Source organism: Gossypium hirsutum, chromosome D12, assembly GCF_007990345.1.
Source record: "Gossypium hirsutum isolate 1008001.06 chromosome D12, Gossypium_hirsutum_v2.1, whole genome shotgun sequence".
NCBI classification, from domain to species: domain Eukaryota; kingdom Viridiplantae; phylum Streptophyta; class Magnoliopsida; order Malvales; family Malvaceae; genus Gossypium; species Gossypium hirsutum.
Genome location: NC_053448.1, coordinates 49,860,591 through 49,876,869, shown reverse-complemented (window position 1 = coordinate 49,876,869; position 16,279 = coordinate 49,860,591). Strand labels below are relative to the sequence as shown.

General features: G+C 33.7%; 2 protein-coding genes across 2 annotated transcripts; one reads left to right on the top strand and one right to left on the bottom strand.

The window, feature by feature from the left end:
- Positions 1-1,972: 1,972 nt before the first annotated feature.
- On the top strand, positions 1,973-2,701 carry LOC107947597 (basic leucine zipper 43). Its single transcript, XM_016882197.2, has one exon. It carries the CDS (start codon positions 2,013-2,015, stop codon positions 2,601-2,603), a length of 591 nt encoding a protein of 196 aa, XP_016737686.1. The 5' UTR covers positions 1,973-2,012; the 3' UTR covers positions 2,604-2,701.
- Positions 2,702-10,390: 7,689 nt separating this feature from the next.
- On the bottom strand, positions 10,391-10,996 carry LOC107947596 (phytosulfokines 3). The gene is made up of 2 exons (XM_016882196.2): positions 10,827-10,996; positions 10,391-10,737 (listed from the first exon to the last, which is right to left on the bottom strand). The coding sequence occupies exons 1-2, from the start codon at positions 10,929-10,931 to the stop codon at positions 10,618-10,620; spliced, it is 225 nt and encodes a 74-aa protein (XP_016737685.1). The 5' UTR covers positions 10,932-10,996; the 3' UTR covers positions 10,391-10,617.
- Positions 10,997-16,279: the final 5,283 nt, after the last annotated feature.

Genomic DNA, 16,279 nt, shown 5'->3' with positions numbered 1-16,279 from the left:
AACTGAAATGCCTCTCGGAGAAAAGCAACGATGACAAAGAAATGCTACTATTTCATACCTCAATCAAAGATATGAAGTAGGTCTAAAATCAATTAACATAAGGAACAATGATTGGAATTATGACGCTTTGACGTTTCTTCAAGCCTAGCTAGAACTTCCAAAACTTGCTAGAGAAACGAATCAACCTAAGTCATTGTACAACCTACTTGAAGATTCGACGAAACTCAATCTCACCAAGAGCTTAATCTTAAATAAAGAATAACACTTCACAATTCCTATCAATCCATCACCTTCAAACTTAGACATCACTCTACTACCTGTAACTACTACGACCTGTACCTATAGAAAGAAGTGGTCGATGGTCAAAATCCACGCCAAGCCAACCTTGTATATAAACACCTCCCTCAAGTACATGAGCACATGAAATAAGGATATAAAAGAACTCAACTACTTATAAGACAAACATCCTACAACAATTCTCTATTTTCTTAAAACACCAATACCTTATATAATTTTATTATTATAACAATATCGAAGCAATCGAAAAGCCGTCTAAACCGCAATATATTAGAATTCTATCCATATTGAATGGCATAGCTACCTTTGTAAGACCATTTTAAATTATTGGAATTGCTGGTTTAACTGTAGCAGCACTTTGGGGAGAACTAGATTTTCAAATATGAATAGATTTAAATATCCATTGGATAACTTTGGTCATGATTGCAAATATTATTCAATAAATTATTATGAATATCGAAAAAAATGGCAAAATAATTTTAAGTAAATTTAAAACCTTCAATGTTCCCGGACAGGAAGAAGGCGAAATCATGGATGTACAGCCAATTTGCCATTTCAACTCCTATAAATGGAATGGAAATCTCCAAACCTTAAGGATTCATCCAAATATGATAGGCATTCGTACGGAGACATGAAAGTTGTAAGGATAAATACGTAAATGGGTTCTCCATCACGATCATTAAGCAAAATTAAGCCGATAAGTGGTACTCGACATAGTTGATTAATATAATAAGTCATTGATAAATCTCTCCCTTATCATGTTGGAAGGTGGGCCTCAAAGGATATAAAAGATTAGCAGCAATGTACTTAATTTAATCATCAACAACGCAGCTGACTGTGAACTGATGATTAAAGATGCTGCCAGTTCTTCCTTGACATATAAATTAATAACATTACTTGGAAAAGGTATACTTTTGGCACTTAGATCGGTGGCAAACGTGCCGATCAATGATATGTGATGAAAGAATAACAAAACTCATTAACCATTTATGAAGCACTGAACTATCACACGCGTACATTGCAGTGTTCTTCAGTCGATGTCTTCAAGGTTTTTTGTTCCATAACTTATCAGATATAAAGCAATTCATGGCAACGCAAATAAACTATTAAGACTGGGAGATAACTTTTCCTAACAACTACTCATCCTAATTGAGATATCAAACTATGAAAATGACTGAATTGAAGTGCTGGATGAGTCATCTAATTGTTAATAAAATTAGTCACGGGAACTATAATTTAGTTAGTGGTTAATCTTTTAAAGTGCACTACTTTGCGTCATCAGGCACAAATCCAGTTTTCCCTGCAGGAGTTTTCAACTAATGAAAATTTTCTTATGAAATTGACTTCAACTTTATTCCTCAAAATTTTTTTTTATATCGGACAACAGATTAAAGTACACGATTCTGAAATTTCTGTGGCATGCTCACACATTTAATCTCATGCATGTATGCATACATACATACATCCATACGTGTCACTAGATCATGTATCTGATGTAAAGCCTTTTGATAGACACGTTTAGTGACACTCCACATTATTAAAAATGTTTGATTTCTGATGTTATAAGCTCTGAAACTGTTACACTTGTTGCGGACAGTGGCCCACCTTTGAAGCCTTTTTCTTCCTATAAAACCTTCAGAGGCTCAACAATCACTGCAAAACATTACAATTTTACAACCCTTCAGCCTCAGACATCGACTTCAAAACTTTAAACCATGGTTCCTAGTGAGCTCAGTACTGGACTTCACTACCTTGCACCAGAAAACCCGATCCTGATTCCAGACAACCTTGGAATGATGCAAAACACAATCCCAGGTTTTCATTTCGATAGATTCTTAAACATCCAATCCAATTCCCACATCCCACTGCCCGCTCATGAATTCATTGCACAGTCCTTGTGTACTTCAACTTCAGATGAAGCGGAGGAACACCAGCTGAGCAGGATCATCGACGAGCGGAAACAACGAAGGATGATATCGAATCGAGAATCCGCTCGTAGGTCGAGGATGCGGAAACAGAAGCACCTGGATGAACTTTTGTCACAGGTAGTCAGGCTTCGAAATGAGAACCAGTCTCTCATAGACAAGTTGAAACATGTATCAGACTGCCATGACCAAGTTGTTCAAGAGAATGCAAGACTCAAGGAAGAAGCCTCCGATCTTCGTCGAATGGTGACGGACTTAAGAACTGGCAGCCCGTATTCTCTAGCATTGAGAGAGCTGGAAGACGTTCCCTGCAACACTGCTTACCTGAGAGCTGAGCCGACAAACCAATCCATTGCTAACTCTGTAGATTTGCTATATTAAGATGAGAGTTACACTTATGCCGCAATAAATAACAATCCTATCAGTCTATGTTCCTCCTTTTCCTTAGTTTTAGCCACGCAATAACATCTATTAATCATTTTAAATACTAGTTGAAACAACTGTTTGCAGCTCTTCTCGCCGCATAACATATCTATGGCAGAAAATGATATCAGCAATAGTAATCCATCAGAAGCAAATCAAACACTCAATCATGACTTTTAACCATTAACCGTTTTATCATTATGAACCCACCAACTCTGGTTATAGAAGTTTCACTTGAGATATGAATTAGAGAAACAACAGTATATAGCACTGAGAATCCTCACGGATGATATGAATTTTATGTATTGGATTGTAAAGAAACAAGTTGGTTTTAAAGTGGTGGTCTTTTCAGTGAACAGGGTCCAGTCATGCCACAAGTGCAGTCCTCATAAAGGCAGTTCAATCTGCAGTGTTGGTCACAATAACAGGGACAAGATGACAAATGATAGTGGAGGTGGCTGCTAATAGTGGCTTCATCATTCAAACAATTACTATATACCAACTACCAAGCGCAAAACATTAGAAAAAAGGCTATCCATTAACATAACCCTAAACTACTATTTTTAAGCTTTTTGATGAGAGGCATCGATCAATTTGCCTGCCTAACAACTTGAGTTTGTTGAGCATGGACTGCAATGTAACAAGTAATCATAATGCAGACCAGCAGCAGCAGACCAGCATTCGAGCAGAACCAGAAGCTGCTTGTTTCATTTTGTTTATTTTGATCTTTTTGTAAAGTTATCAAGTTGATATGTAACTTGATTTCTAAAGTTAGTAGGATTTGAATATGATGGATGTAATAGTTGATTTGTTTCAGCTTTTTAACTTGTATTATTTTTAATTGGCAACTTGCCAAATTGGTGGGAGCAGTTACAAGTTTAGGTAACTGACATGTTATTTTTGTAACATTTTATATTTTGAAAATGGGAATGAAACATGACTTCTTCAGTTACTTGCTGTTGTTTTGAGTTTTTCTTTCTTTCTTTTAGTTTGTTGTTTATGTGCTTATGCTCTTGGTTGCTTAGTTGCTGCTGCCATTGTTCTAACAAATGGTAATCAGAGCCTCTTGTCTTTGAGGACCTCTGTTGTTTAATTTTTTTCTGTTTTAAAACAAACTTAAAAAGAAATCAAGTTTGTCAAACCTGTTTCAGCAACATGAGCTTTGCACCTCCTCCACCACCAGTGTTTGCTAGAGAGAACTACCACATTTGGGTAGTTAAAATGAAAACTTACCTCCAAGCACATGATCTGTGGAGTGTAGTTGAGAATGATGTTGAGCTGCCACCATTAAGAGTAAATCCAACCATTGCTCAGATCAGGCAGCATGGTGAGGAGCGAGCCAAGAAGCACAAAGCCATGGCCTACTTACAGAATGGTGTGTCTAATGTGATCTTTACTCGCATCATGGCCTGTGACTCACCTAAGCAAGCATGGGACAGGCTGAAAGAGGAGTTCATGGGATCAAATAAGACTAGACAGGAACAAGTTATCAACCTTAGAAGGGAATTTGAAAATTTGAAAATTTGAAAATGAAGGAGTCAGAAACTATCAAGCAATATTCTGATAGGATCATGGCTACTGTGAACAACATCAGACTCCATGGAGAAGATTTCAGTGACAGCAGGGTTGTTGAGAAAGTGATAACCACTCTTCCTAAGAGGTTTGAGTCAAAAATCTCCTCACTAGAGGACTCGAGGGATCTCACAACCATCTCTTTGTCTGAGTTGGTTAACTCACTCTATGCACTTGAGCAAAGAAGGGCTAGCAAACATGAGGAAAATCCTGAAGGTGCTTTTCAAGCAAAGGTCAGAGAAGGCTCTAGCTCAAGTCAAAAGGCTAAGAAGCCTTGGTTTGAAAAGAGGGACAGATCAAAGAAAGATGCAGACAAAAGGAGGTTTCCACTATGCATTCACTGCAAGAAGACTAACCACTTGGAAAAGTACTGCTGGAACAGACCAGATATCCAATGCAAAAGTTGCAAGCAGTATGGCCATCATGAGAAGATTTGTAGAAATAAAGAAAAGGCACAAGTACAGCCAATACAAGCCAAGACTGCTGAGAATCTTCTGGCTCAGGAGGAGCATATCTTCACTGCCTCATGCTTTGCAGTCAACAGCAAATGTAGCTGGCTTGTGGACAGTGACTGCTTACATCACATGGCAGCTGATGAGAGCCTGTTTAAGAACCTTGACAGGAGTTTTACCTCGAAGGTTAGAATAGGCAATGGGAACTTGATTGAAGCCAAGGGCAGAGGTGATGTTGTAACACCCCTTACCTGTATTCAACTCTGGAATAGGGTATGAGGCATTACTAGAACACTTACACATGTAAACGTATTAAACCGAGTTACAAATTTCATTCAAATTTAAACTCTTCAAATTTTTAACATGCTTTTATAATTCTTTTATGTAAAAATAGACTCCTTAAGATTTCATTTCATATCTTATTCACTCTCTAATTCAATTTCCACCATTTTTGGTGATTTTTCAAAGTCACACTATTGTTACTGTCCAAAACTGTTTTGTTGCTAATTCTACTTTTTCATAATTTCACTTTTTCACTTTTAATCACTATTCAATTCAAAATTCACTTTTTCATTTTCAAGTCAATATTCAATTCAATTCCATACATATATTCATTATTCAATTACACTTAATCGTTACATGATCTCATGTATTTTCACTTAGACAATTTCCCGTTGAACACTCGGAATATACACGGATACGTAGAGAATTAGCACATAAGTGCCACACTGATATGTAGCCGAAGCTACCACTAAAATGTAGTCGAAGCTACCACTGATCAATAACACTGGAAATGTTCACGGGCCTGCTCACACAAGCTGCCAAGTGTCTGTAACACATGCTAGATCACCCAGCACCCGGGACTCACTGTAACACTGTAACACTGATCTCTAGTGACATGTCACTTGTATCCACTTCTATTCCTAAGTTCAACCGGGAATTTACACTTAACACTTTATTTTCAACACTTAATCACTTGAATAATTCATGAACAATTTTCCGTCCACATTCAATATTGATTCACATATCAAATAAAATTCACAATTTATAAAAGTATATTACTATTATTTACACATAACTTACTTTGATGCAACAATATAAAAATTTAGCAATTTAGTCTTGAATCTTTTCTTTTCCCCGGTCAATGTCGATTCCACTTCTTTCTTGATCTATAATAACACATTTGACTTATTTAGTACTCACATTTATCAAAACAGTCCTTGACTCAAACTTTGGCAAAATTACAATTTTGCCCTTAAACTTTTGCATATTTACACTTTTGCCCCAAAGCTCATAAATTAAACTTAATCCCTTATTCTTATGTATTATGACATGATGAACATTTTTCCCTTCTATGGCAACATCAAATTCCCACTCTAACACTTATGAACATTTAGTATTTTTATCGATTATGGCGTTTTACTCGTTTTTACTCAAAATCGCTTAGCAAAAGTTGCTTAACATAATTTCTAGCTTCATATTCTACCATAAAACATCAAAATAAACACATTTCACATATGGGTATTTTTTCAAATATAAACCCTAGATTAAATTATTGCTAGAATAAGCAAAATCAAGTTATCGGGACTCAAAAAACGTAAAGAACATTAAAAACGGGGCTTAGAATCACTTACTATGGAGCTTGGAAGCTTGAAAACCCTAACAATGGCTTCCCCCCTTGCTGATTTCATCCAAATGAAGAAGATGAGCACAATTTGCCATCTTTTTCCCTTTTAATTCATTTTAATTACTAGATTACCAAATTGCCCCTAACTTAAAATTTTCCTATTTCACTTATCTCATGCCCATTTTTCTATACCAACTTAACCCATGGTCTAATTACCATATAAGGACCTCCAATTTAAAGTTTCATAACAATTGAACACATCTAACATGTAGAACTCAACTTTTGTACTTTTTACAATTTAGTCCTTTTGACTAAATTGAGTGCCCAAACGTCGAAATTTTCGAACGAAATTTTCACAAAATCATTCCATGAAATTGTAGACCATAAAAATATAAGAAAAATAAAATTTTCCTTGTCAGATTTGTGATCCCAAAACTACTGTTCCAACTAGGCCCAAAATCGGGCTATTACAGATGTTGTGATCAACACTGGTTCAGGTAACAAAGTGGTTTCAGATGTTCTTTATGTGCCTGAAATAGATCAGAACCTACTTAGTGTAGGTCAGTTGGTTAAGAAAGGTTACTCCCTAGTTTTTAAGAATGATTCTTGTGTCATTAGTGATGTTCATGGTAGAGAGATTGTCTCAGCACCTATGGCAGTTAAGTGTTTCATGCTGGATGTAAGCAAGCTTGAGAGAAAAGCCTACACAAGCTTAACTGACTGTACTGATCTATGGCATAAAAGGTTTGGTCGTGTCAATTTCAGGTTACTAGATTTGCTGCACAAAATGAGTTTGACTGAAGACATGACCAAAGTTGAGGTCAGTGAGTCTGTTTGTGAAGTGTGCCAGCTTGGTAAACAAGCTAGGTTGCCTTTTCCAGTTAACCAAGCATGGAGGGCTCGAGAAAGGCTTGAGTTGGTGCACTCATATGTTTGTGGACTAATGAAGACCTCTTCATTGAATGGCAGTAAGTATTTTATACTGTTTATAGATGATCTGACCAAATTTTGCTGGGTGTATTTTATGAAACAGAAGTCAGAAGTATTTGAAGTCTTTGGAAAGTTTAAGGCTTTGGCAGAAAATCAAACAGGTCACAGGGTTAAGGCCTTGAGAACAGACAATGGTTCTGAATGCTTGTCTGAAAGATTTCAGAAACTATGTGAGCAGGCTGGGATTCATCATCAGTTGACCACAGTGTACACTCCTCAGCAAAATGGAGTGTGTGAGAGGAAGAACAGAACAGTGATGAATATGGCCAGGTGTTTGTTGTTTCAAAGCAAGCTTTCAAGCATTTTTTGGGCTGAAGGTGTCAACACCTTAGTGTACCTACTTAATAGGTTGCCAACACATGCTGTGAAGGATAAAACCCCTTTTGAAGCATGGTATGATCTTAAACTAGCTGTTTCTCATTTGAAAGAATTTGGCTGCATGTGTTATGTACTTGTACCTGTAGAAAGAAGAACCAAACTTGAGAAGAGGTCAATTCCAGGTATATTTGTTGGTTACAGTAGCTGTAAGAAGGGCTACAGAGTATTTGATCCCTCAACCAAGAAGATTTTGGTAAATAGGGATGTCAAATTTGATGAAGGAATGTTTTGGAGTCTAAATGGCTCTGACACAAGTCAATTTGAAGAAGAGCAGATTGATAGCAACTTAGAATTGGCAGAAAATGAAGTCAGTAATGCCAATGTAAATGATACTCCTGTGAGAGGGACCAGGTCCATTACTGATATCTACCAAAGATGCAATGTAGCCATTGTTGAGCCTTCGAGCTATGAAGAAGCTGCAAGAAACAAGAGCTGGAAGAAAGCCATGGAGGTTGAAATAGATATGATCAACAAAAATGACACTTGGTATCTAGTAGACAGACTTGATCAGAAGAAGGCCATAGGTGTCAAGTGGGTTTTCAGGGCCAAATTCAATGCTGATGGTTCTTTGAACAAGCACAAGGTAAGGCTAGTGGTGAAAGGGTATAGCCAACAGTTTGGCATTGATTTTGAGGAGACATTTGCTCTAGTGGCAAGGCTGGATACCATAAAGCTTCTGTTTGCCTTGGCTGCACAGAAGCAGTGGAGGGTTCATCAACTCGATGTCAAGTCAGCTTTTCTGAATGGTCTTCTCAAGGAAGAAATTTATGTTGAACAGCCTGATGGTTTTAAAATCCAAGGAAATGAGGACAAAGTTTATAGGCTAAAGAAGGCTCTTTATGGACTGAAACAAGCTCCTCGAGCCTGGTATGACAGGATAGATGCTTACCTATCTAGGCTCAATTTCGAGAAAAGCTTGAGTGAGCCAACTCTGTTTGTAAAGAAGTCTAAAGATGAGACTTTGCTAATTGTCTCAATATATGTGGATGACTTATTGGTGACTGGAAGCAGGGTCGAATTGATTCAGGAGTTCAAAGAAAAAATGCAAGACATGTTTGATATGACAGATTTGGGAATCATGACTTACTTCCTTGGTATGGAAGTAAACCAGTCAGATCGAGGCATTTTTATCAGCCAGCATGCATTTGCCTTGAAAATTCTCACTAAGTTTCATATGGAAAATTGCAAACCAGTGAACACACCATTAGCTATGGGAGAGAAACTGACCAACTATGGAAACCAGGAAAAGGTTGATGAAAGAGAGTATAGAAGCTTGATTGGTTGTTTGCTCTATTTAACAGCAACCAGATGACCTTATGCATGCAGTTAGCTTATTGTATAGATTTATGCACAGCTGCAATATAACTCATTTGAAGGCAGTTAAGAGGATACTCAAGTATGTCAAAGGCTCTTTGAAGTTTGGAGTAATGTTCAATAGAGGAAGTGAGCTGAAATTAACTGGCTACTCAGATAGTAACTGGGGTGGATCGATTGATGATATGAGAAGTACCTCGGGCTACTTCTTTACACTTGGTTCGGGAGTTTTCTGTTGGAGCTCAAAGAAGCAGCAGATAGCTCAGTCAACTGCTGAAGCTGAATACATAGTAGCAGCTGCAGGAGTGAGTCAAGCTATTTGGCTTAGAAAGTTGCTATGTGATTTGAATGAAGAGCAACTTGAGCCTACTGAACTTGTGGTGGACAACCAGTCAGCAGTTGCCATTTCCAAAAATCCTGTTTTTCATGACAAAACTAAACATTTTAAACTCAAGTTTTATTTTGTTCGAGAGGCTGTACAATCCAAAGAAGTATGTCTTACACATTGTAGCTCACAAGACCAATTGGCTGACATTTTGACAAAGCCTCTTGGCACAATTAGGTTTGAATTCTTAAGGGATTCGATTGGTGTTTGTTGCCTACAGTCCAAGGAGGAGTGTTGAGCATGGACTACAATGCAACAAGTAACCATAATGCAGACTAGCAGCAGCAGACCAGCATTCGAGGAGGACCAGAAGCTGCTTGTTTCATTTTGTTTATTTTGATCTTTTTGTAAAGTTATCAAGTTGATATGTAACTTGATTTCTAAAGTTAGTAAGATTTGAATATGATGGATGTAATAGCTGATTTGTTTCAGCTTTTTAACTTGTATTATTTTTAATTGGTAACTTGCCAAATTGGTGGGAGCAGTTACAAGTTTAGGTAACTGACATGTTATTTTTGTAACATCTTATATTTTGAAAATGGGAATGAAAGCAACATGACTTCTTCAGTTACTTGCTGTTGTTTTGAGTTTTTTTTCTCTTTTAGTTTGCTGTTTATGTGCTTATGCTCTTGGTTGCTTAGTTGCTGCTGCCATTGTTCTAACAGAGTTCAGCCCAGGTTTACTTGTTTTCACCAAAAAGCATCGACATCAAAGCACAGGCTTCACTTGTTCTTTATATTGTTCAAATGTAATTTGTCATTACTCGAAACTTCATCTGTTGGCTTCAGAATCTCATCAGCTCTTGAGATTTCTGAATCCTAATAAGCAATAAACTTGACGGCTCAGCACCCAAATTGACGCAAGAAAGAAGTTAGATTTCATTATGGGAGCACGTGTATTCCACTTATGTCCAATTAATAAAAAGTATATTCATGCTTTTAAAGTTTTCCAGATCACTAATTAATTTATATCAGATAAGAGTGTCAAAACACGAAAAAGAAAAAGGAAAAACCCTAAAGGGCCAATCTGAAAATCCAAAGCTCCTGCATGAGAATTCTGTCTGCATTATTTTTCTAGTGTTTTTTTTTCTGGTATGATATGATCATTGATCGGTCTATCAGATTCATTTAATATATGCTATGATTTCGATTTACATAGTTCAAAACCTTTATCAATGGCAAAAAACATAAGAAGTAAGCAGTTTAAGTTGTGAACATTCCGGAGAAGTAAAGATTGGAATTCATAGAGAAAAGATCATGGAGCATCATTTTCCTGGGTATAAATATAATCCGTATGAGCAGCCAATGACCTTCTAATCATACATTCTTCATCATTCAAACCTCTGCACTCGCCATCAATGAAACTTATCGATTCCTGTAAATCGTTAACATAGAAAAAAATCCAGTAAAAATATGCCCACTAAATAAAGAATAGATATGTTCCAGGGAAGAAAATTAACTTACTGGTGTAGAAAATGGTAGCTTCTGAAGGTCATTGGAAAGAGGCCTGGCTTTTGCAGTTGATAGCAGAAGCAAAGCCAATATCAAGAAAAAGAAGCCCTTTGCCATTGTTTTGTTGTTTGTTTGTTTTTTTTTTTTAACTTTTTGCAGTTTGAAGAGAGCTCGGAGAAAGGAGTTAAGCAATAACAACTGCAGTCAGTATTATTTATATGAGGTTTAAGTTTTTAGATTTTGATTAGTTTATTTATGTTATGTTTTTTTTAATCAATTTATTGATTATTTAATATATTGAACCAAAAAAATATGGATTAATATATTCCGTTATATTCATATGATTTGTATATGTTATTTATACTTTCCCGTATCATATTTGTATGTAATTTCATAAAAGGAGCAATAAAATCATCAAAAAAGCCAAAAAGTCAAAAGATTGGCAAAGTCCAGTTGGGGGACAGGGATGACATTATTTCCTAGGAAACATCGCCATTGATGAACATCATCGAGAAGTGTATTTTCATTTTCCCATTTTCAGGGTTTAGGGACGATGCAGAGAGACTTATATGTAAAGTAAGCTGTACATGCAGATGCATGCACGTGAGCACCTGTCTACTTCTTGTTGGAATACAATAGTTAATTCATTATTTGACCTATTTAATTTGTATTTATTTTCATTTAATATTGGTTAATATACTTGAAAAAACCCCTTAAACTATTATATTTTGTTTAAACAAGCCCTTAGGTTATTTTGTAGTTAAATAAGCCCTATAATTTTTATCCATGAAAACCCTTGATGTTAATGTTAATATAAAAATAATTTGAATTTTTAAACTAATTTACATTTTATGCCGATATAAATTTTATGAGAATAGTTTATTAAATAAAAATAATATAATATATTTAAAAGTAAAAAAAATAATATTTTAAAATTTCTTGAAAGTGTTTTTATACATAACCTACTTAATCATTTGTTTGAAAATCTTGATTACTCTTTTAAATTGTATGTTAAAATTAAAAGTATATAAAATTTATATTGTATCAACCAAAAATTAAAAGCATAAAATTCAAAATAAATTTTCTTTACTATTAAAATCAAGGGCTCTTTTAAATAAAAAATATAAGATAGAGATTTATCTAACTACAAAAATAGTTTAAAGACTTATTTAAATAAAGTGTAGTAGTTTAAGGGATTTTTTTTTTAGTATATTAGCCATTAATATTAAAAAGGTTCTTTTTCATTACATTAAAAGAAAAGAATTTTATTGTTGATTGAGTCTTAGCTCGATTAGCATCGGTATTATTGCCGGTGCAGGAGAGACGTGAGTGCTAATGCACTGAAACGTATTATCCTTCTATTTAAGGGTTGGGAAGGAATATTTAATGGCAGTTCTAAGTATTGTATAAAAATAAAAGGTTTTTATTTCAAATTATTTGTCTATTTTTTTATAAATTTATCTTAATCAAAATCATTAAACATTAATTAATTTTTCCTTTTAAATTAACCAAAAAAATGCATCCTCATTACTATAAGATGCAATTTACTTTTGAATACACACTGGTTATAAAAGTTTATTGGCATATTACCACCAAAAAAGTAGTTTATTTGCATATATAAATTCTAGATTAAAATATACTTTAAGTTTTTGTACTCTTCATGCATTTGGAACTTAATCTCTTAATCTTTATATTTATGAATTTAGTCCTATTTTTTAGATTTCAAAATTCAGATTTAATTATTAACAACATTAAAATCCTTCTATTAAATTTATTGGTATGTCATTTTGAAATGAAAGAAATATTCACTTAGTAGCTCTATAATAAAAAAATTGCATTCTAATAAACTTGAATCTAACAGAATAATTTTAACAGTGTCAACAATTGAATTGCACTTTTAAGTCTAAAAAAATAGAGAGACTAAATTTTAATATCTATAAAAGTACGGGACCTAGAACATATTTTAACCTAAGTTTTTATTGTAAACTTATAAATCGCGGCTTAAATCACCGACACGTTTAAAAAAAGTTGTAATTAATTAATAACTTGTTAAACATGTCGAGGACAATGCCACGAGAAACCAAGCAGTTTAGCATTCCAATGAATTGAGAATCAAATATTAAAAAAATACTCCAATAAAATAAATATATATACACATTATTAATTTAAAGATAGTTATGAGAAATAAATTATAGCATTTTAATCGATTCACAAGCTCTAATTAATATATTAAAGCTTATAAGCTTAAAATATGAATTCATTGATTAATAGTTAAACCGATTACGTTTTAATGTGTTTTTGTGTATTATTGTTGTATTTAAATTACTTTATATATAGTTTTATAAAATTTAATATATGAATGATGTTTGTAATGTAAATTTTAAATGATGTTAAGAGGAAGGAGTTGGAAGCTTGGGTGATGATTTTACTCGGTGGCGTATGAAGAGTTGTAAAAGATTGTAGGTGTCTTTGGCTTAGTAAAAAAGTAGAAAGAGAAACATTATTCCTCTTCAAGGGCATAGGAGAGTACTAATAAATGAAGGTAATCTTGTGATATTTTTTTATTGGGTTAAGCCATACAACGAATCTTATATTTGGACATTAAGAGCATTAAAGTAGGACATTATCAAATTCAGTTCATTTTAATTAAATTGAGTTCATTTAGAGTGATTCAGGACACTTCTAAGCAATTCTTAAAATTTGGATGTATTCGGGACATTTTTAAGTCAAAACAGTGTAAGTATAAGGATTAGAAGCACATGTATCAATACCTTTGAGCTAGGTATTGGTACCCTAGCTAAGTTATTGTAGATTTGTTTTCATTCTAGAAGTTAGGTATTGACACCTGTCTCTAAGGGTACCGCACCCCAAGTGTAAAGAACCCCAAAACATGTCAAAATGCTCTCTTTTCATGCCAATATCATTACCTTTCATTCCCATACCTCAATTATCCATTTTAAACATAAAGCACCATCAAAATAACATGTGATACAATATAAATATATGTGTGTATATTCCAAACAAGCTCAATCAAGTTCACAGAGCTAACAAAATGCTCAAAGTTTACTAAGTTTTTCCACTAGTAATCTCAAACATGTACTTAAATTAAACCTATGTACATGTCATAGACTAATATCAAAAGATTAAATCCATACTCTCTTCTAAGCCTTGAGATGTGATGAGATGAGATGAGTTGAGATAGAAACTTCACTCTAAAGCTTCAAGTCAAGCCTCTACCTACACATTGAAAAATAATGCATTAAGCTTATGAAAGCTTAGTAAATACATCAAAAATTAAATTTACCTTTACAACTAACAAATGTTAACATTCAACTTATAATAATATAAAATGAAATTAAATAAAGGTTAAGCATTAACAATTCTCAACTATCTTCTTATATGACACTTACTAAGTTCACTAATAAATTCCATTTTTTGTTTCATGTTAGCCTATATGTAGACTCAATAGAACACAAAAGATATGCAAAAAGAACACTGAATTACTAGCACAAATATGCGTACATTGATATGCACGAAAGTGAAAATTCATTGAAATAGATCGAAATGCTTCTGTCACTAGCACCAAATTGCAGTATCATTGTATTGCATCAAAATGCCACTATCACTAGCACGCATAAAAATTCCTAATGACATGTCATCTATATCCTACTAGTTTCATATCTTATCTACATGAGCATTAAATATGCTAAAATCATCACATTCACTTAACAATTAATGGTGATTAAAACTTTACACTCTTTTACAATTTAGTCCTTAATTATATCAAATTTAATAATCATTAAAATATCACTTGGCATTTGATTCACTATCATAAAACACTTAATTTAATTTCTATATCTAATAATTTTGTTTTACTTATCTAATTTTTTTGTAAATTTTTCAATTTAGTCCTCTTTACAACAAATTCGCTACATATAAATTATTTTTCTTTGTCATTTAAATTCATCTTTTGACATCACTATTTTAAAATCGATTTCATAGTAATTATCAATCATTATCTTATATAATTTACTTACATAAATGTTACTATAACAAATTCAATAAATTTTCACTTAAGTTTTATTAGGTAAAGTGAAAATTTTGAGGTACTTACAGCCAAGTGTTTAGATAAGCTTCCTTCTTCTTCATTCACTTTTTAGCTACTTCTTTTCCCTTATCACCAATTTGAGATTCACCCATCTTCTCTTTTTCTTTGTTTTCATAAGAAAACATATACAAGATTTAATATTAAAACAATAATAAAATAATATTTACATACACTTTTGTTGAAATAAACATGAGATTAATGATAAAACCTTATCATCCATACCTTGGTCTTTATACCAAACCATAACTTAAGTTTGATTTCTCCTCCAAGATGAACATCACTTATCTCTACATGAAACTAAACTTATTATACGGTTGCTTTATTATTTTCACTAAAAAATTTATGAAAGGAATTGAAGGAATTAAACTTGGGTTAGTTAAAAATGGTGGACAAGACTAAAATGAAACAAAATGAAAGTTGATTATCATGAACAATAGAGGTTTATGTTGGAAAGGATGATAATTGATGGAAAATTTTACATTTTTCTATAAAAATCTATTAAATTTAATGAATATAAAATTATAATTAAAACTTAAAAGATATGAACATCACCATTTTCAACATGTGGCCCATATTCAATTTTAAGTTCTCATAAAAAATTCAAAGCTTAAAATGGGACAACAATTATGAGATATTTTTCATAATTATCTATTTAAGAAAAAACCATTTTGCCCCTAATCAATCTCTACAATTCCATCATTGTTTTTTGTCACTTTCTTGGTATAATTACACTTCCAATCTCTACAACCTCGACAGACTTAATTTATGTGATTATGTTTTTAATTATCTCGATACTATTGGTTGGACATCTTATGCGAATATTAATTGTGCTGCATACTACAAACTCGTATATGGATTTTATGCAACATTTAGCTTCAATATAAATGCCATTAGGATTGTGGAAACTCAAGACATCGTCTGCTTCCAATTGCTTGGTAAAACATTTAGAATGTTAGTTTCGAATTTCAATATAGCTATGGGTATCGCTGACCCTAACGATGATCAATCCGATTCATACCATATTGCTTTACTTGACATACCAAGCAATTTCGATGCTGATGTTGCTTACTTGGCTTTGACTAACTCTATATCACACACTTACAATGCTAAGACCTCTAAAGCCTTACTAGTGCATGAGTCGGCCCTAAGATACATTCATAGATTTCTTGCTTTTTATTATTCAGGCCGTAACGATTCTTCGTCTGTCCTAACTAAGACGAAATTATTTTTCTTGTGGTGTATGCATTCTGATTATAAAGTCAATCTATTTGGTTTGCACAAAGTTTTTATGTTGTTATGCAGGCTCACTTGTAACAGCCCAATTTTCAGTGATGTCAGAAACTATGGTTCGAGACCA

Bases quoted from the DNA above. Each gene is read 5' to 3' on its own strand.
- LOC107947596 (XM_016882196.2), bottom strand. From the start codon at position 10,931: ATGGCAAAGGGCTTCTTTTTCTTGATATTGGCTTTGCTTCTGCTATCA. The intron at 10,738-10,826 runs GTAAGTTAATTT...AACGATTTACAG, and splicing joins AGCTACCATTTTCTACACCA to GAATCGATAAGTTTCATTGA.
- LOC107947597 (XM_016882197.2), top strand. From the start codon at position 2,013: ATGGTTCCTAGTGAGCTCAGTACTGGACTTCACTACCTTGCACCAGAA.